We start from the raw sequence: 20,021 nt of genomic DNA on the forward strand, positions 1-20,021 counted from the left end.
ACGGGAGGGGCCGGGGCGGCGGGGAGCCCGCCCGGGGTCGGCGGGGCGGGGGGGCCGCGGCCTAAGAGCGCCCGCGGGCTGCCGGGCCCTGCGACACCCGCGCCGCCATCTTGGCTGCCGCCTCTGCGTCCCGCGCGCTCCCGCCGCGCGCGCGCGGCCGTGCGCCCCCCCGCCACTGCGGAGCCGAGCCCAGCCGAGCCCAGCCGAGCCCGGGCTCGAGCCCAGCCCAGCCGAGGCCAGTCCAGCCCAGCCCAGCCCAGCCAGAGCCCGGCCGAGCCCGAGCCGAACCGAGACCCTCCGAGCCCGCCGCGCGCGCCCCCCAGGGATCGGGCCGCTCCGCCGCCTTCGGCTGCGCTCGCCTCGGGCTCGGCCGGGCTCGGGTCGCCTCGCGACGGGCTCGTCTCGGTTCGGCTCGCGTCCGCTCGGCTTGGCTCGGGTCGGGTCGCCGGGGCCATTCCTCTCCCCCAGTCCGGCAGGATTGTTCCCCGGACCGACCCCGCCCGGGGCAGCGCGTGGGCATGGCTCTGATCAGTGCTGGAAGGTCCCCGCGTGGGTGCCTTTGGCCGGAGCGCGCCCGCAGGGAGAGCGTCCATCCTCCCGCACCCTTCACGAGCCCAGGGGAGGCCCGCGGGTTGCCGGCGTAGCCCCCCGGATTGGCAGCAGACCTTCCCCACCCCCTTGGCGGGGACGGAGCAAGTAAGTTGCTGCCGCTGTGGCTGCGCCCGCTCTGGGACAGCGGGAGTCGACCCAAAACCTCTGGCAGAGCGAGGCCAGGTACACGGCTGTGCCAGGTCAGGTGTGGTGACAGGGCTGGGGTACACAACCCGGCATGGTGTGGTGGATGACTGGACTGCGGTTAACGGCTATGCCGGTAGTATCACACAGGCTGTCAGCACTTGTATGCCGGCAGGTGCCCTTGCGACATCCTGCCACCGCCCCGTCAGACTCACACCGGCCCCAAACCCAGCAGAGACCAGACCATCTCGGGCCAGTTTCATTCTCAGGCAGAGAAATGCACGGCGTTAGCTGCAGCTGAACTCGGCCGTCATTAAATGCTTGTGAAGATTCACAGCTGATTTGCAAATTAGACAAATGCAGATGAAAACCACATAGTGTTCCCCTACAAGAGCCAAGGAGCCGCGTGGCTCTGGCTGGGCACGGACACGCACAGCCCGAGCTGGCTCCGTGACACCGCCTGGGCATACGAGCCAGTGCCGCTCCCGGCTGCGTTCCGGGCAGCGATGCCGCTCACCCGCCACGGGCTCAGTGCGTACGACCACGCTCCGGGAGGGACTTCTTTAATTAAAACCCGCCTTGGGATTCTTTCTTTAGGGCGGCGCCCTGGGCACGCCGGCCAGCGGCACGGTCGGATCCACTCGGCGGGGCCTGACAGCGTTTGCCGCGTCTCTCTGCAGTTCTAAACGGGGGGCCGGAGCGCACCCCGGTACCCCCAGAGCGGGGCTCGGTACCCCGGGGCGGAGCGCGGCGCGCCCCGATGACGCCGGGAGCGGGCGGAAGGGGCGCGTCGCGGGAGGGCGGAAGCGGCGGGCGGGACGATGGGCCCGAGGCGGTGGTGAGCGGCGCGGGCATGGCGGCGGCGGCGGCCCGCGGCTGCCCCCCGGCGGGCTCCGGGGACCGCGCCCTGGCCGAGCTGCTGCTGGAGTTCTCCCGGGCACAGTACCGCGCCAAGGACGGCGGCGGCGCCGCCGCTGCCAAGGTGAGGACACCGGGTTTCGGGGACCGGGGGGCGCGAGGAGCGGGGACTGGCGCGGCGGGCATTGAGCGGTGGCTCTGCGCAGGTGGAGCGGATCGAGCGGCGGTGCCTGGAGCTCTTCGGCCGGGATTATCGCTACAGCGTGATCCCCAACGTGCACGGCGAGGTCTGCGCCCACTACCCGCGGCACATCGTCTTCCTGGAGCGCGACGCCGGCGCCAGCCGTGACTCGTAAGGCCCCCGGTCCCCGTGTCCCGTCCCGTGCCGCTGACGCCCGGCGGAGTTGTTGTCTCGGGGAGCTTCCGCGCCTGCCGCTCCGAGGCTCCCGCCGGCCGGGGGAAGCCCTGCGGGCTGCGCTGCGCTAATTATAGCCGGTGGTGTCAGCCGCTCCCGGGACTCCCCTCGCTGCCTGCCGGGGCTGCCGAGCTCCCGTGGGGCTCCTCCCAGGGCTCTTGGGCCGCCTTGGTGAAAGCTGCCAAGCTGAGTCTGTTACGCGAGGGGTGTGAAGGAAACGGGGGGGCTCCGGGGCAGCGCCAGCTTCACTGCATGTGGCCCTGGAGTAAACCTGAGCACAGCGTTGGTTGCTGGTGATTGCTGTGTTGCAGCTCGCCCAAGGGCTCAAGGTTGGGAGCGAGCCTGTGTGATGATTTCCTTGTCTTGATGAAGTGCCTATGGTCTTGCTGCAAGGCCTCTGATGTGAGAAATTTTAGTCTGCAAAGCATTTCAGGGCAGGGGATCTGATAGGGGCTAGGCAGACAAGGTAGTCTAGATAGATACTTCTGTCATTCCAGACAAGGTTCTAGGCTATTTCATCTGTCCCCCCGTGGTGAACAGGTCAGTGGGCACTGAGGTTAGTGAGCTAATGGGAAATGCTTGTTCAGTTTGGGGCACATCTGAGCCAACACATCACTGGACTTTGACCCACAAGCTCAGGATCACGTTGGTCTCACTTCTGGCTGAGCATGAGCTGCTCCTTCCAGCTCCAACCACAGCCTCTCGGTTTTTTTTTTTTTGTTTCAACAAAACATAATGCAGTTTTGCAGTCTTGACTCTGTGTCCATGACAAGAGTAGTGTGTTCAAAAGGAGGGGCAACAAGTCCTTCTCACAGGTCCAGCTGCTTTGCCTGAGGAAGGGAAACCATCAGCTGCCGTGCTAGCACGTGGGCTGGGTGCTGTAGGAGGGGGTCTTTGGAAACCAGCCACAACTGACTATCAGGTGGGAGAGTTTCTGCCTAACAGTTGGATGAGATTAGAAAGGATTAACCCCCTTGCTGCAAAAAACTGAAGTTTGAAGCTTTTAAATGTAACTAGGGAAAGCTTTAGGGAAGAGAAACTGAATACTTCTGCTTTTCCTGCTCTTGCAAGAGGAAAGGATGCTTAATTTTTCTGACAAGTATTCAAAACAAGAGTACTTACACTTGGTGCCCCATTTTCTTCTGCGACCTTTGCAAGCCAGCAGTGACAGTTAACTGTATTTATACTGTTTCTTTCCAAGTTTTGATTTACTGTCCCAAAGCAAGTCACAAAAACAGACTACACTTCATTATCACTCTCCTGATTTCAGGGTGATGAAGTTTGTAAAAGCCGTCAGGTGATTTTTAGACAAATTCAGGTTTCAGTTTGATAATTTTACTTCTATGGAATAATTATGAAACAGAGACCGTTGCACCTCTTGTGTTACAGAAGGCAAGAACCTCTTCCAGTGAGCAGGATACTCCATCTAGGACCAAGTCTCTTTGGCTACTTCTCCTGGAACCACAGAATGGTTTGAGTTGGAAGGGACCTTAAAGTTCATCCGGTTCCGACCTCCACTGCTATGGGCAGGGACAACTTGCACTAGACAAGTTGCTGAGGGCCCCATCCAACCTGGCCTTGAACACTTCTGTTTTTATCTTTGTAATGTTTTTAATCAGCTGGTAAGATCTTCTTGAAGTTTCCCACCTCTGAGAATACTGAGGTGCTTTGGAAGCAGTTTTCACATGTGCAAACTCTGCTGTACCATTGTTTCTGCCAGTACAGCTGCTTCTGGAGCCATGTAGGGAAACAGCAAAAAATTGATATTTTTAACCCAAATTGGTTCATTCTGTGGCTGCACAGCTGGGGGAAGAAAGGATGTTGCTTGATCAAAGTTTGCTAACAGTACTCTGAAGTCCAGGCAGGTGCAGGAGGAATTCTGTGTGTTTTGAACCTTTTTCTGTAGATTTTACTCCTATTTATGCTGCCTTTAATCACTAGTTCCTGTAAAAGCATTACACCTGTTCTTCAGAGCAGCTTTCCCCATTACTACAGGAGTCTTGATACAACTGTGTTTGTTTACCATGTTCACCTCTAGCTCATGTTCATCTCTTGTATTACTGAGGGTGGTTATTGAGATGAGAAGATCTGAGAGCCTTATTTGTAGCACAGCCATGACTGATGGCAGAGCAGGTCTCTCCAGTGGGTGTGCAGGCTTCCCAAGGAACAGGCATGGTGTGCCTGGGAGAGGGGCATATCCTTTCATGTCCCCACTGGGGTGCTGGGCTTCCCGCTCACTCCATGGCCTGGGCTCCTGCCAAGCTGCTCAGTCTCATTCCCAAGTGCTGCAGAAACCTCTCCGGGGAAGTGCAGTGAGTGAAACCTGGTGTCTTGTCTCGGCTCCCAGAGCGGTGCTTCTCTTAAAATTTCTAATCTTTCAGGCATTTTGTTTTTGCTGAATCTCATCTTCTGGACTTGGAAGCAGTGCCGTGGAGCTATTTTGGTAACACCACATTTAAGTTCTTGTTTCCCTCCGTATTTGCTTCTGCGAAGGAAACGTAAAGGGAACTGGAGCAGAGTGCAGGATGTATCTCTTAATTGCGCGCATTCGTTTAAAAACGGACGCACAATCAAATCCGTGCATCAGAATCTTTTGCGTTTCAACATAGTTTGGTGTTGGGAATTATACACAAAGGCATCTCTTCTCACACTTGCTCCGTTTTCCTGTCTGTCCAATTAGCACCCTCATGCTCACATTGTTTAAAGAAGATTAGCTTGGGTTTTTGTTCTTTAAATTCTGGTATATGTCAAAGATCTTTGGAGGTGGACAGCAAAATAATTGTATAGGCAGGAAAACATGAAAAAACTTAAATCACCAGTGTGAATTCTGAGAACTAAATCCCTCTTTAAAAAAAAAAAAGAAGAAAAGATTTGAAAGTCTTGTTTTCTGTTTCTCTGCTTCTACTGGCATCAACTTCTATAATATTTTCCATAAACAGATCCATTTCAATAATAGATTAATTTTTTTAATCCTTCCCAGAATGGGCAGCTGCTGGTACATTGCTCCACACTCACAGTGATTCTGAAGCTTAGCAACTTTCTTTAGCTTCCATTGTAAAGATATTAATTTATTCTTAGGCCAGTGTTGTCCTTTGCATTTAAGTTCTCCTCCCTGCTCCTCTGTTGTTCTCTCCTTCACCCTGATGCACATATTGCTGTGCATCTGCTCTTCCCATCAGACCTTGGTGGTTTCTCTTGCAGCATAGACTGTCCCTTGGTCATCCTACTCATCTTCCTGTGCCTTTTCAGACAGGGGTGGGTCACTAGAATCAGATGCTTTATCTCAGCTGAGAGCCTGTGTTCTGCACAGTAATGGTGGTACTTCTACATCTCTTTAGGGAATTTCTCATGTTCTTATTTTTCCCCTTTTTCAGGTTTACCATGTTGATCATGTATTAGCATCCAGCGGTCACGGAGTTCATCTGGCTCTTTTACTGTGCTCCATTACTGGAAAGGGCTAACTGGAAAATCTTGTTAATCATCTCCAGGTGCATAGCCATGCAGTTCTGTATGTCCAGACTTCACCTGTTTTCTAATATATCACTCTGGATGCTTCTCCAGTTCCAGCTCTAGTCCTCTCTGCATTGACGGTTCCTCCTGAAGGTCTGTGTAGTTCAGAAGTTAGTTTGGATTCCTGTCAAATGTGGGCTGATACTTGGACAAACCGGAACAATTTTAACATGTTTCCAAAATGTCTTCCAGCATGAAACACAATTCTATTTTAACTTCAACAAGAAAACCAAACAAAATGTAGTTATGCAGATGCAGCTGACATTAATCTAAGTACCTTGCTCAACCCCCTAGCTGATTTAGTTGTTTAATTACCTGGCAACACAAATGCTTGAGGTTCATGGAGTGTTAAGACTTCATTTTCTATTCTATTTCTTTTTTTCTTGCAAAACTATGATAGTGAATTCACTGTGAGGGTAGTGCTGAGCTGCTTTTTGATGGAAAGGTGATGAGGAAGAAAACAGAACATATATTTTTGTAGACACTGGCTGTCCTTCCCTCTTAATCCATGTGTTAGTCTGTGGCAGACCCTACTGATGGTGCTCATATTGCCAGTTCCTGATACTTTCATGTACTGTGCATTGGTCTTTCAAAATAAAGAAAAGGAGACAGAAGAGCATCCAAATGTGTTGTACAGCAGCAGAAGCAGTTCTCAAAGAGGTGTGTTCATGCTTACTAACTTCAGAGCTGGCTTCTAGGGAAAGGGATGGGATTGCAGCCCAGGGTGTCTGTGGCAGTTTTGCTGAAAGACATGTGAGAAGATGCTCTGTATACTGACCTGAATCTCTGCCCACTAGGTTTGAGAGCACTGTGCAGGTTGGCAAACTGCAGGATCTCATCAACCGGAGTAAGATGGCCAGGTGTAGAGGACGCTTTGTTTGCCCAGTCATTCTGTACAAGGGAAAGGTAAAACTTCATGGGTTACCTGTCTTTACTGAGAAAATGACCTTCCTGCCTACTATTTGAACTGTGCAGCCACGGCTTCAGTCACTTGTCACTTTTCCAAATGCTGTAAAAATATGTGCTTAGGTACAAGCAGGCAGCCTGTAGTAGCAAGTAGCATTAGTTCTCTAGGCTTCATAAGTTGTCTGTGAACACTTCAGGCTGTTCTCCCCCACCAAGTCATGAGCCTTGCACCAAAGAGCTAACTTTTTTTCTTCTCCTATGTATGACCCTTCTGAAGTGCTAAAGATATTTGGTGTTTCAGGGAAAGATAATTATTGTCCCTGTTTGTCGCTTACTCTTCCCAGCAGCTCCCTTTGAGTAACTTTCCTCTCTCCAGTGAAGTTTCCTTTGTCTGTTCCCTGGGGAGGCAAGATTGCATAAATGGCCTTATGAATGTGTGGGCTTGTCTGCAAGGGGATCTGTAAGAAAGTAAAATTAGATTCATTTTTATGCGAATTACTTAAACTGTGTTGAAGCCCTGTAGGAATAGTCTCATTTAGAATTTAAGTAGCTTAATTCAGTTTTCTTAGTTGAATTTAGAAACACTGTATGAATAACAAAATCATACCTGTGACAATTTTAATCTAGCTTGACTGAAGCCATCATGGGCTACATCTGCTGACCTTTTTCTGCAGGCATGAACTGCCCAGAGTCATCTTGGGACTATCCATAATCTCATCCAGAGGAATGTGGAAATAAGGCTCAAGCAGGGTATTAACAGAGCATGTGTTGCTAACTTGGCAGGAACTGACTGTATTCTCCATTGGAGAACTGGAGATGAAAATGAGATTTAAAAACTAGCTACAGATAAAGGCACTTGGGAGTTTGCTGTATTTTGAAAACTTAGTCTGGACCAGGGTTGCAGGGCAGACTGCTGAGAGGTGATAGCTGTAGGTACCAACCATTTCTATGGAACCTGACAGCAAATAGGCCTGATAAGGGAAAGACTTCAGGAGCCTGTGTGATTAATACAAAAATCTTCCTCCAGCATATTTGCAGATCAGCAACACTGGCCGGCTGGGGAGAGCTCTATGGGCGCACTGGCTACAACTATATCTTCTCTGGTGAGTGAGGAGCCATTTGTCACTGTCTGCCTGGTAAGGCTGGTCAGTGCTGGGACAGAGACCCATACATGAGGCCAAGCTCTTCCCAAGACCAGTGAGAGCTCTAGCATGGGCTGCTTGTATTAGGCTTAGCATAACAGAGCAAAGACTGAAACCTCGTGTCCTGTTTCCAAGGACTGTGCTACAGGACGGTGCCACAGCCTATAAGAACCAGTGACAAAAGAACTTGAGGCTGAAGAGTCAATTAATTCAATTATTACGGGAAACATGTAGGCAAATAAAGGCATCCCAAAGGATTCAGGGTAGCAGTTCCCAAACATTGGGGATGGGAATAGTGGAGGAAACAGGATTAGAACTTGCTGTTGCTTGACTAATCATTGGGAATCAAATGCTGCTAATGGTGATATATACTGGACTCCGGGGAAAGCTCTTTAGGGGAGTAGTGGGTGCCTGTAGTGTGGGAGCTGAAGCTTGGCTTAAAAAAGCACTGCATACCACTTTTGTGGTGTCCTCTGGCTGTCAGTCATGGGTTTCACCTGTCCAGGTACTTTACAATGACAAGGAAAGAGTGGGTTACATTAGAAAACAAGCTTTTGAGGAAGAGGAAATGTGGGGAACTACATTTAGGTGTGAAGAGAAAGCACCAAACCATGACCTTCTTGTGCGCGTACATACCTTGTCAGATTGGGGATTGAGCTGGTTTACAAAAGCTTCAGTTCTTAATGTCTTTCTTGCAGGAGGTTCTGATGATGCTTGGGCCGATGCAGAAGACATTTCCGAGGAAGACTCTGCACTTAGGTTTGTATGCATCACTGGGATGAGGAAAATGGAGTCTGGACATAAGCTGACTGGCTCAGCCACTCACTTCTGCTCTTTTCTAGTTTGGGTATCGGGCATAGGCTTGAGACCCATCACCAGGCTCAGGGTCTTGCTTTCCTTGCTTTTGGAAAAGAGTCTTGAATATTAATGGTTGGCTGAACCTAATGTAGCTGAAGCCTGCTAATAGATTGCCAGAGGGAAGGGCTGGAGACAGGAATATGTAGAGCCATTTAAAAGGTTTTTGAAGGGCACAGATGTGTTTACTTCATCAAAAAGTAGTACATCTCCAGGCTGTAGAAATTGTGTTGTATCTTATGTGTTTGTTGCAGAATGGAGTGAGATGTGCCAAGGGACCATGAGCACAAACTTGTAGTGTCAGTTCTTTGCAGAGTCTGACTCAGACCTGTGGAGACAAGGCTCGTGCTGTGCTGCTTATGGCTAGAAGTGGTTCAGGGAAGAACTGTGGCCCACCTGGGAAGAATCAGACTCATCTTGGTCAATCTTACTTGCTCACCTTGCTCTGCCTCATTCTTTCTTGCAGAAATGCAGATTCCCAGCTGTTTGACAAGGTCAGAGGGCATGACATCAAGCTGCTTCGATACCTGTCTGTCCGATATATCTGTGACCTGATGGTGGAAAACAAGAAGGTGAAATTTGGCTTGAAGTGAGTCTGGGTTAATTTGTTTTTGTGCAGGCTTTGGTTTGCAGCTAGTGTAGCCCTTATGTGTGAATTGCTGTCAGGTGTGCACTCAGCATCCTGGGAGCAGTCCCTGGAAGAGTTCTATAGCAGGGTAGGTTAGTTGATTCTGTAAAGAAAACACCAAGGTTTTAGGCCACAGAAAACTCTTATCAATGGGGGCAACATAACTGCTTTCTTCTGTTTTCTGCAGTCTGAGTGGCTTTTTCCCTGTACAGCTTTATAGTAATGAGATAGTCACCCCTTCAGAAGGGAGACAGCAAAGGAGCCCTCTGCTTGTGTATAGGAACAGAGGGAGATGTTTCTCCTGCTTGTCTCAGAGAAAAGCTTTAGTGATTTTGGGCTGTACTTATTTATGTGGATGTGTTGAGTAAGTTCTGCCCCTGCTCACTATTGTGTCAAGTCATAATGCAGGGAGATGCAACAAATTATTTTTTGGGTGCTGGTGTCTGTGTGAAAAACACTCTGTAAGTATCTGCTGTTCTCCTCTTGTCCTGTGCAGTGTGACGTCTTCTGAGAAGGTGGACAAAGCTCAACGTTATGCTGATTTCACACTTCTCTCCATCCCATATCCAGGTACAGGAATGATGGTCAGAGGGACTCCCAAGGGACAGGTGACAATCCGTTTCTGGGGACAGGGAGATAACTCTGTGTGTGTATATGTAAATGACCATGACTTGCTGAATGTTTCCTATGCTCCCTCTGGAGAAAAACTCCTTTAAACCAAGAACAGTGCAATGAACCTGGATGCTCTGGCAGTGTGAGTCAGCATTAGGCACTCTTTAAGGTGGCAAAATAATTTCTCAGCAGTCCTTATTAATTCAAGCACGGAGGAAAGGTCACAGAGGTGGAGTTGGTTAAGATGGCCTTTGACATCACTGTAACTCCAAACTACCACCTGATGCAACATATATATCTTGTTCTCTGTTATGTAAAAACCCAATTCTTAAGGGTAGTTTCTAGTCTAGTGTTCCAGAGCTCTGCTGTAAGAAATCCTCAGTGCTAGCAGAACAGTTCACCTGAACCTGCAGTGTATGACAGAGGCAGCCCTTCTCAGCCTGTCTCCCCAGCTATATCCATCTCTGTGCCTAGCAACCACTGCTGGGTCACTTGCACTCTTTACAGATGAACTGAATATTCCTGCCTGCCTGCTGATGTCAGGCTTGGCAACAGGATCAGATGCAAGGCTGCTGTGCTTGAGGTCCATCTGCAGACTCTTCTTTCTCCCTAGTGCACAAAGAAAGGGAGAGGAGGAGAAAAAACAAAACCCAAAAAAACTGTGGTGAATGATCCAGACCCAGACTTTTCCTTGATTGCTAGTTTTTGCTCTTAAACATGTTTTTAAAGGTGTATTTCCTTTTATACAGAAATTAGTGACAATTCAGAGAAGCTGCGTGAAGATTTCTGTTGAGTTTGGCATGCAGGTTGCCAAAGTATACAGAAGTAAGAGTATTTACTGGTTTCTGTAGTATGTAGCACAGATATATGTTGCTGCTGCGCACGTCACCAGACTTGGAACACGAGAAAGACTGTGTACACAGGTCTTCTGTAGTGCTGTAAGGAATGGAGAGGAAGTGACTATAGAGTTAAGCTGCAGAGTTGTTTCTGTATGGGGATCTGCATATGGTAGGCAATACTCAGTGATGGTCCTTCCTCTTGTGCCCTCTGGGACAGCTGCTTTCTTTTAGCAGCTCTTCACTGCCACACTAGAGGTAAACCTTATTAGACTGCACACACTCCCTGCAGATGTTGCCTGATTTCAGCAGTGCTGGTCCATGGGGAAATGTTGTCATTCTATTAAATCTAAGGCATACACATCTAAGGATCAGCAACCCCTCTAGTGACTGGCCAAATGCTGTGATACATTCTTATTGATGTTTCCAGGGTTGCATTGAAAGAATTTTTGTTTTGTAATTTGTTTCTGAAGTTATTCTAAGATATTGTCGCCTTAGGTGAGCAAGACAGCGTCCAAACAGAGTCACAGAATTGTTGTGGTTGGAAAAGACCTTTAAGATCATTGAGTCCAATCATTAACTCAGTGCTGCCCAGGCTCCCACTAAACCATGTCCCCAAGTGCCACATCCACCTGTCTTTTAAATACCTCCAGGGCTGGTGACTCCACTCCTTGCTGAGGGTGCACTTGATCCCCTCATCCAGATCATCGGTAAAGGTGTTAAACAGGCCTGGCCCCAATACTGAACCCTGAGGAACACCACAAAACCTGGGGATCAGACACCAACTGGATTTAGCTCCATTCACCACCACTTTTTGTGCTCAGGCATCCAGACAGATTTTACCAAGCGAAGAGTAAGAACTGTGTGGAGTGAAGGACTTGGGTTAAAATGGGGTATCTGTAGAAGCTTTTGGTATTTGTGGATGACAACAGTTATGCCATAATCCCCCATTCTTTGCATGAAGTCATTGTTTAATTGGAGTTAAATCTCAACTGACAGATTGTGTCCTGACTGCATATTTGAGGATTAGTCCTATCCTTGCACAAAGATTCTTTTCTTGGGTTTTTTTTCCATTGAAGTTACTTGTGACTTGCAGGGTGGTAATCTCTCTTCATGTTCTGTGCCTGGCACAGGGGTATCTGGGTAGTGTGGGCACTGTGGCACTGCTGAGGTGTGCACAGCACACTGGGAGAGGTGTTTTGTGTAGCCTGCAGGCAGCCGCAGTGCTAATGGTGCTGCTCAGCTGTGACTAAGTGACTGCAGCTTGCAGCAGAGACTTAAATAGTTGTTTGAGAAGGGCCAAGCCAAAGGACACATTTCAGGAGGGGAGAGCTTGGGGAAAAGCTTGGAAGTGGTTTTGTACCCCTTTCCTTCAGATGGGGTAAATCCCACGTTTGAAAGAGAAGACTGAAATGTGAGAGAAATCACAGCCACCTCTAACAGAGCCATTTCTTGTTACCTGCAGCAGATGCCCTATGAAAATTTGCTTTCTCCAGGCCTTTGCCAAGACCTTCTTTTGGTGGTTCCTTCTCACTCAGCATGTCAAGCTGATGCCTTATATTTGTGCAAAAGTCCATGGCCCTGCAAAACAGCTCCTTGCTGAAACCTCTTGTTCGGGAAAAAATGAAATCAATCCCTCAAGCTCCCCATTTGCTGTGTTTGGAGTTTGCCCTTTGCTGTGTGAGTGTCTGTGCTGCTAAGTGCCCTGGGCTGTTGTTGCTGGAGGCCGTGCTGCACAGTGTACTAAGGATTACTGCTCTTCCCTTCCCACAGGCAGCAGTTTTGATTGGTTTGGATTTCTGGAGCCTGGGGCTGCCAGCACTCCTAGTCCCACAGGGCACTTCACTTGTTAGATACCAGTTAGCTGAATCGTTGTTCATTATCTCTCTTGCTTGCAGGCTGTGAATTTTTTAAGGACTACAAAGACCGGGATTATACAGCTGAAGGTCTCATATTTAACTGGAAACAGGTACATGGATGTTACAAAACTGAGAGCTTTGTGTTTTACTGGGCCTAAGTCTTGCCTTCCAGTTCCTCAGCGATGGTATGTATGTCATGGGCCTATTTCTGATCACAAGGAGGAAATCAACAGGACAAACAAAACAGATAGGGAATGTACTAAATTATTGATTCATATGTAAAATAAATGAATCGTTATCCTGAAGTGTAGGATGATTGACCTCTCATGGAAGGTATGGATTGCTCCCAGTTTTGAATTCTGATCTCATTGATAGCCTCAGTTCTCAATTCTTTCTTCATATTCTGTCTCCTGCTGAGGGGATGGTTGAGTGGGGCAGTCCTACAGGAATTCAGAGACTAATATGCCCAACTTTCACTGTTGGGAGGACATAAAAGCTCCACTTGTCCATTAATCCTTGCAAGAGTCTGAGTTTATTCTTACAGCTTCAAGATTTTGCATACAAAGATGCTTTGCTGAGATGTTTGGTTTTTTTGTAATGCACCATGTGGCATTTGTTCTCTTGTTTTTTTCTGGAACTCATTCCCTTCAAGTCATGACTTTCCTCTGACCAACTGTGTTTTGGTTTTTTACAGGACTATGTAGATGCTCCTTTAAGTATCCCAGTCTCTCTGACCCAGTCTCTGAATATTGATTGGAGCGAGTACCAGGTGAGCAAAGTGGATGTCTCTGTGGGAGGTCAGGGATGTATTCAGGAAGGATCAGGAGAGATTTGAAATCTGACTTGCTCCTATTGCTGTAATCTGGCTCACTTCATACCATCTCAGTGGGGGTGAGGCTGCTTGACAGTTCAGAACAGCAGTGGAAATCCTGTACCCAAAAGCTCCATGGCTTGCTGTGCCCTGAGGCAGCTGACTGTAAAGTCAAGCCTTCTGGTGTAGCTTCCAAAAATTTGCAATCCATTAGGGAGATAGGTCACTAACAAAGGTAAGGAACAAGGCAGGAAACAGAAAGCAGTGTTACCTGTTCTCAGTCTCAGCTTGGCACGGGCCTACCCTGGGCAGACTTCCTTGGCTGTGGGGAGTCTTGAGAGAGGTCAATCTTCTCCTCTGTGAGCAGAGCCGAGGGACTGGGCACCTTCTTCATGGGTGTGCAAGGTGCCTTCCTATGGGAGAGGAGTAGGGAATCATAACCAACCATGGCAGATCTCCACTCCTTATTGCTGACAGCATGGCAAACAGTAATTGAACTCTTCTGTTTGCTCAAGCTTCAAAGTTCACCTTTGTTCACACCAGGAAGTATCACCTTATACTACTGATTAGTGTGCTCCATTTCACACATCAGTGGATCTACCAGGTTTTGTGGGGATTGACTGTGCTGGAGCATGTCACGTTACTGTGCCCTGTGGCTGGAAGCACCACAGAACCACAGAGCTCCCTGTGCTGTGCCAGTGTTTGTTGTCAGTAATGTAAATACTGTTCAAGTGCCAGCATAAGCAGAATCACAGAAAAGTTGAAGCAGAACTAATAGAACTACAGCTTGTGTGTGGCTAGAAACTTGTTCACTAGAATACTGAACAGCCAGTATTTTTAAAAGGATATTAAAAATTGAAGAGGGTGTAATAAATAGATGCAGAAATGATTGAGGACTGGAGAACATACTTCACTCAAAGCTGAAGTTCTCAGTCTGTTTAGCTAATCACTAAGGTGATGGAGGGTTGACTTGATTAATGTGTAAGTACATTTCTAAGGAGAAAATACTAATTCTAAATCACTCTTGACTCTGGGGAAGAAGGGCTGCACAGGAAGCAATATCTGCATCTGAAATCAGACCTTCAGATAAGGAAAAGCAGTCTTGCATGTTATTTTTGAGGATAATCTGCTGGAACATGCTGCCAAAGGAGAAATGAGCTGTCACCCCTATTTGAGATGCTCTTCTGGGCAAAGATCTTGCCAAGTGCAAGCTTCAGGCTGTACTTGGGGCAACTGAAGAAAACTTTCTTGTTCGTGGTATAGAGATCAGACTGGATAATTGGATGATGCCTTCTAAAATAAGCAGAAGATGGATTGAATTGGGCAGATAAAAGATTTTGTAATTATGTGGTTTTCTTCTGCAGGCTGACTATGTTCCCTGTTTCCCTACTCTTTTGTGGCTCTGCAGGCCTCACAGCTGAGCAATATGTTCTTTGTCTGACACTAGTCTTCAGTGTGGTTACACACAGATGTGCACACATGCAAGCACACAGCGAGGGTTCTGTTGCTTATGGTCACATGTCACTTACACCACTAACATTTCTGCCATGAAATGTGTCCAACTCTTGCTTTCTCCTTGCCAGTGCTGTCTTATTTCCCTTGAGCTAGTTCTGATTCTGATCAAACCACTGAAATTCCCTGCATCTTCTCGTGACGTGACAGTCAAGTGACAAGCTTGGGCTTGTTCTGATGTTTTTCACCTGTATGTCTTGTAGTGCTGGAGTTCTCTGAGTTCAGAGCCCTTCTGTAGTTCTGCTGCTGCTTGGGGGTCACTGCAGAAGTCCAGTGCCTGTCCGGAGGGTGGGTGAAGGTCAGCCCTCTGCCAGCAGCCTGCCAGGGACATTTTCAAGGACCACAGAGTTTTGAGCAAAGTGCTTGGGTTGTGGAAACAGGCTGCTGGCCTTGGCCTGCACATCCCATCATGCTGCTGGCATTACACATGTGGCTGGAATGTGGCTCAACCACTTGGTAAAGTGCACGTGGGCAGAAGTGGGTCAGTGCTCTGAGCATGGGCTGCTTGGAGCTTTGGGGCTGCAGGCAAAGCAGCTCCTCTGCCAGCCAGGAAGACAGTAGAGATGGTCTTTAATGCTTTATTTGCCTACTTGGTATCTTGTCCCAGAGTGCCTTTTGCAGAAGATGGGGAGATTCGTACAAAGGGGAAGTGTGTCACTTTGAGGAATGGCCATGTGGTTATTTCTGCTTTGCTGCTGTTCTGGATGGAGCAGCTCTGAACTGCAGAGGAGCCTTTTGCTGTGGGCAGACCCTTACCATCAACGTTCCTCTTTCTGCAGAGCTGGGACCTCATACAGCAGACACAGAACTACCTGAAGCTGCTGATCTCCATTATCAATAGTGATGGTAAGGCAAACACCTTGCTCCCAGCAGCGTAACTGGAGCAGTCACTGTCCCTGGAAGAGCGGCTGATGGTATTAGTGCCATTGTGGATCAGCTCCCAATACAGAAGTCACTTTTAATTCTCTCCCTTCAAAACAGGGTGATGGTCCTACCATCTCAGAACTCCAGCTCCCATCTTAGAGAGAGATTTGCTGATTCTTTGAAAGCCCTTTCTTCCTGAACATGAAGGGATATCTGAAAACTTAGCCTATTGTTTTACTATTTTAAATGTGAAGAGAAGAAACATTGTTTCTTTCCTTTTTGACTCTTGTTCTTGTTTTGCTGGTTACCTGTATTTTGTCCCCCCAACACAGGATCTCATTTGGTGCCGTTTAAGAGCCCCTTTCATCACGGACACCCCAACTCTTGAAGAGTGTCTGTTGCCCTGTGTGGCATCCCATTCCCTCTGGGCACCGTGACCTAACACTGATGGATGGAGCTGTGGCTGGTTCTGACAGCATGGCCAGCTACGCTCGCCTGCACTAGCTGTGTTGGGACACACTGCAGGTTTTCTGTAGGGTGTAGGATTTGTGCTTTGTGTGTTCCTCTGCTCAGTGTGCAGCAGGAAGGTTAGTGAGACTGAAAAAATGTTCAGGTGGAGCTGTTTTCTCACCAGTGTAGAAATAAATTATGATAGTGAGTTGCAGCTGGTAGGTGTATGTTCGGGGTAGTAAAGTGATGTTCATACCTGATGACTCTGTGTCCTGAGCAGCTGTCAGGACCAGGACAGCACATCAGCTGGTGCTGCTGACAACCCAGGACACTCTGAGCAATTTGTTGGCTGCTGTATTCAAGACAGAATGTTCTGGCTGAGCTCTGCTCTTGAGTCTGGGCTTTGGGGACAGAGAGTAGCTTGTCTCTACAGATTTGCCATAAAGAAGTCATTGCTCTCATTGCAACATCCTTTTTTTCCTTCTCCATCCTACCCCTGCCTGGAACAGATGACAGCGGGCTCCTGGTGCACTGTATCTCCGGCTGGGATCGAACGCCTCTCTTCATCTCCTTATTGCGCCTCTCCTTATGGGCTGTGAGTACCTGGCTGACCTCCTCTGCTTCTGGGGCTGATTGCTTGGAGGGTGAGTGACCGTCACCAGGAAGTGGTGGTGAAGCTGTTAATGTTCCTAATGTTTCTTCAGACATGCTGTCACAGGCAGGTAGAGGAAGACGGGTACCGTGGATCACTGTGACAGTTCTCAGCAGATCATGAATTCCCAAGTTCCACTTCCCAGGGCTGCTGCCTGAAGGTTGTGTCTTTTGCTTTGCAGGATGGGCTGATCCACACGTCCCTGGAGCCATCTGAGATTCTCTACCTGACAGTGGCCTATGACTGGTTTCTCTTTGGGTAGGAATGATAAGTTTTACTTGCCTGTGCGTCCCTGTGCAACAGGGGAGAAGCCTTGAGGGGTCATCTTTGCTGTTTGTTCACAGCCAAAGGTTGATGTTTGAGCAGCTCCCAATGAGCTGGGACAAGAAGGGCTGATGCCTTTTTTTACCTGAGGGCTCAGGCATGTTGCTATTCTTGACAGCTTGTACTCTTGTGATTCTGGCATGTGACTGAGCTTCCCTTGCTCTCTTTCCAGGCACATGTTAGTCGATCGACTCAGTAAAGGAGAAGAGGTGAGTGTTGGGTCTGGGGCAGTGGCTGAGCACTGCTTTGTGTTCTCAGGATACCTGTTTAAGGTAGCAGTGTTCACTGCCTGCTCCTGCTAGTATCAGTGGTGTGGCCAGGCTCTAAAAAGATTGTTCAGGTGCTGGAAATGTGAGGTAAGAGCCTTGCCCTGTCACTTTGTGATGCAAAAGTTGTGGGGTTGCTTCTCTCTCAGGCTACAGTTTTGTTGGGGGGGAGGGGTCACTCCTGCCCATTTCCCTCCTGTGCCATTAGTGTTCAGGCCCCACATTAGAGGGTGCTAGGACTTGCTGTTCAGCTCAGCAGTGAGAGAAGGATGTGTGACTCCTTGAAAATAAAGCTGGATAATCTTGTGTGCTTGTCCTGAGTGCCAGCCATCCTGCCTGGGTGCTGCAGCTGCGTGTGGCTTGCATGTTATCACAGGCTCATGGAGCAGCTTGTGTTGGTTCCAGTGTGTGAATTTGGTGGGGTGTGTCTGTGGGTGCACATATGGGTCTGGGATGCACTTAAAATTAGTGGAACTAATACTCTTCAAAATCTTTCACTGTTAAAAAGCAAAAAAAGATTGCTCTGACTATAGTTGCAATATAGTGTAATATCATTTCTGAATAGAAAAGAGATGGGGTGTGTGTCTAATTCTCTTGCTATTCCCCTGTTCCTCAAACTCTCACCTTACTAAGGAATCTTCTGCCTTCAAACAGCAGAGGCAGGACCCTGGCCTATTTTCCATCTTTCAGGGGTACAAAATCCCTGTTTTAGTATCATTCCTCCTATTCCTTCCTTTCCTGGTGTTCAAGGCTGGCAGCTCTGCTCTGGTGCCTGCTTGGTCATGGGTGGAGTCAGTAGCTGCAGCAGGAGAGGGGGTGCCTGGCTGCCTCTGGCACTCCCTGCTCCCCACTTCTCCCAGGAGAAGGGCACGGCTCTGCATGGGTGGGTGGGGTGGCAGAGGCACAGTGGGGTGATTGATGCAGAGTGGGGTGTGGCAGGGCACAAGCTTGGGGCCGCAAATGCTGTAGGTACCGCGTGCTTCCAGATGTGGTAGAGGTCTGCTGCTGAGGTGGAGCATGTGGCTCTAACTCTGCAAGTCTTGCTGGGTTTGCTGCTTACCTGAGTGTATAAGCAGCTGCTGCCATCTCTGTTCCGTTCTGTACTGATGGCATAAATACCTGCTGTGGGCTTGCAGCATGTGTGCAAGGCATTGATAAGGAGACTTGTTCCCCTTCTTTTCTGGGCCTCCCCGTGGCAGGGAGCAGAGGGGCAGTTTAACATGGAAGAGAAGGCCCAGGATGGGATGGTGGCAGCCCATGGCACACTGGAAGCTGGTAGCTGCAGATTTTTTGCTATCTCCTTCCTGCCAGCACCTCCTCACCAAGATAAGAGGCTGCATGGAGCCTCGGGTTCATTCCTGAACCGCTCTTCTCTTTCCCTTTGCTCAGATTTTCTTTTTCTGCTTCAATTTTCTGAAGCACATCACCTCTGAGGAGTTCTCTGCTCTGAAGTCACAGAGGTAAGGAGCCTGTGCTTGCTGCTGCATGGGCTACAGAGCCAGGGAGCTTGTTAGTGCTGCTTCTTTGGGGAGATGGAAGCCCTGGTGTCCTGGCCCAGTTTTCTTTAATTTATTCTGCACTCTGAAGGCTGCAAAACGGGGCCGAGGCTTGTGAGGTGCCACGTTGTGCTCTGAAAAACTGTCCATGCTGAAATGTGCTCTCTGCTTAATAACTGTCCGTGGATGCTTTAGCACGGATGAACCCAGAGATGTGTGCTCTGGCTCAAGCAGGCTGCACAGCAAGCTCCATCAGGCACTGGTGGGGACAGAGGGGGTGGCTGGTTTTTAACAGACTGCCCAGCATAAACCCTTATTATTTCAGGAGGGACAGAAGGAGGCAAAGCCCACCCTGGATGCTCTGAATAAGCACATTATGTGCAGTGTTGCCTGTTGCCACCTTCTCAAAGCATAGGAGGTTTGGGTTGGGACTGTTAGGAGTCAGACAGTGCACACTGGCCCATCCCCTCTCCTCTGCCCCTGTATAGCTAATTCCCCACTGCTCTGATCTGCTGTGTGTGACAGAGACCTGGCTACGGCCAGCCTCCACACAGCCCTGAAGTGTGCCTGAGGTAACTTTGTCTTTCCTTCCCCAGAAGGAAGAGTTTGCCACCTGGCTTCACCCTGGAAGAGATCTGCATGCTCAGTGAGTGCTGCTGTCAAGCATCAGTGCCCGTGGGTGCTGGTAATGGTTCATTGCTTGTGAGCTTGGGTTCCCAGCTTCAGGATGACTCCAAATGGGTGTGCTGTCTTTGGGGCCTCACAAGAACAGGGCACAGGGAAGTGTATTGCTTAAAGGGAGAGAAAGTGAGTGAGACCAAGCTGGTCTTCAGGTAGCTCTGTTTTCTTTTCTCTAGAGCAGAAAGACCGAGGCAGCACCACAAGCCTGAGCAGTGACTTCTCCCTAGGGATGGAAAGTTCCCCTGGAGCAACTGGGAGCTTTACCTATGAAGCAGTGGAGCTGATGCCAGCAGGAGCACAGGCTCAAGCAGCATGGTGAGGAGATAACCACTCAGTGGGCTGAACAAAAGGGGCAGGCTCTGAGCCTGATAGAAAAAATATTTCTGAAGTGTCTTGCCCTCCAGGTCTGCTCTCTGTAGCATGGATTCCTGACAGAGGGGGGAGGAATTTGGCTGTCAGAAGCTTTGCTGCAATTTGTACTCCAGAGCTTCTGCACCAAAAACTGGAGGCCACCCCATGTTAAAAGGCTGTCAGGCTTCTGCAGGGATGCTTCTAAGTTTGTACATAGACAAGAGTAAAGCACATTTGTTTCATTTTCACCAGTTTCAC

At 49.0% G+C, this 20,021-nt stretch overlaps 1 protein-coding gene across 2 annotated transcripts in view; it reads left to right on the top strand.

Moving 5' to 3' along the window:
* The first annotated feature begins 1,548 nt into the window (after positions 1-1,548).
* Positions 1,549-20,021, top strand: part of MTMR14 (myotubularin related protein 14) — a 31,543-nt gene continuing 13,070 nt past the window's right edge. Inside the window, exons 1-16 of one of the 2 annotated variants that reach the window (XM_082288462.1) lie at positions 1,549-1,717; positions 1,800-1,945; positions 6,316-6,424; positions 7,452-7,527; positions 8,265-8,325; positions 8,888-9,010; positions 9,546-9,619; positions 12,396-12,466; positions 13,051-13,125; positions 15,459-15,525; positions 16,503-16,588; positions 16,827-16,903; positions 17,142-17,178; positions 18,625-18,695; positions 19,328-19,377; positions 19,589-19,727. In XM_082288462.1, the coding sequence (XP_082144588.1) occupies positions 1,589-1,717; positions 1,800-1,945; positions 6,316-6,424; positions 7,452-7,527; positions 8,265-8,325; positions 8,888-9,010; positions 9,546-9,619; positions 12,396-12,466; positions 13,051-13,125; positions 15,459-15,525; positions 16,503-16,588; positions 16,827-16,903; positions 17,142-17,178; positions 18,625-18,695; positions 19,328-19,377; positions 19,589-19,727 (1,391 nt within the window). In that variant the 5' untranslated portion in view covers positions 1,549-1,588. Of the gene's footprint in view, positions 1,718-1,799; positions 1,946-5,522; positions 5,612-6,315; positions 6,425-7,451; positions 7,528-8,264; positions 8,326-8,887; positions 9,011-9,545; positions 9,620-12,395; positions 12,467-13,050; positions 13,126-15,458; positions 15,526-16,502; positions 16,589-16,826; positions 16,904-17,141; positions 17,179-18,624; positions 18,696-19,327; positions 19,378-19,588; positions 19,728-20,021 lie in introns of those variants that run through there. The other variant, XM_082288463.1, reaches the window with a different exon arrangement.

This window comes from Coloeus monedula (assembly GCF_965178545.1).
Source record: "Coloeus monedula genome assembly, chromosome: 11".
Classification (NCBI taxonomy): Eukaryota; Metazoa; Chordata; class Aves; order Passeriformes; family Corvidae; genus Coloeus; species Coloeus monedula.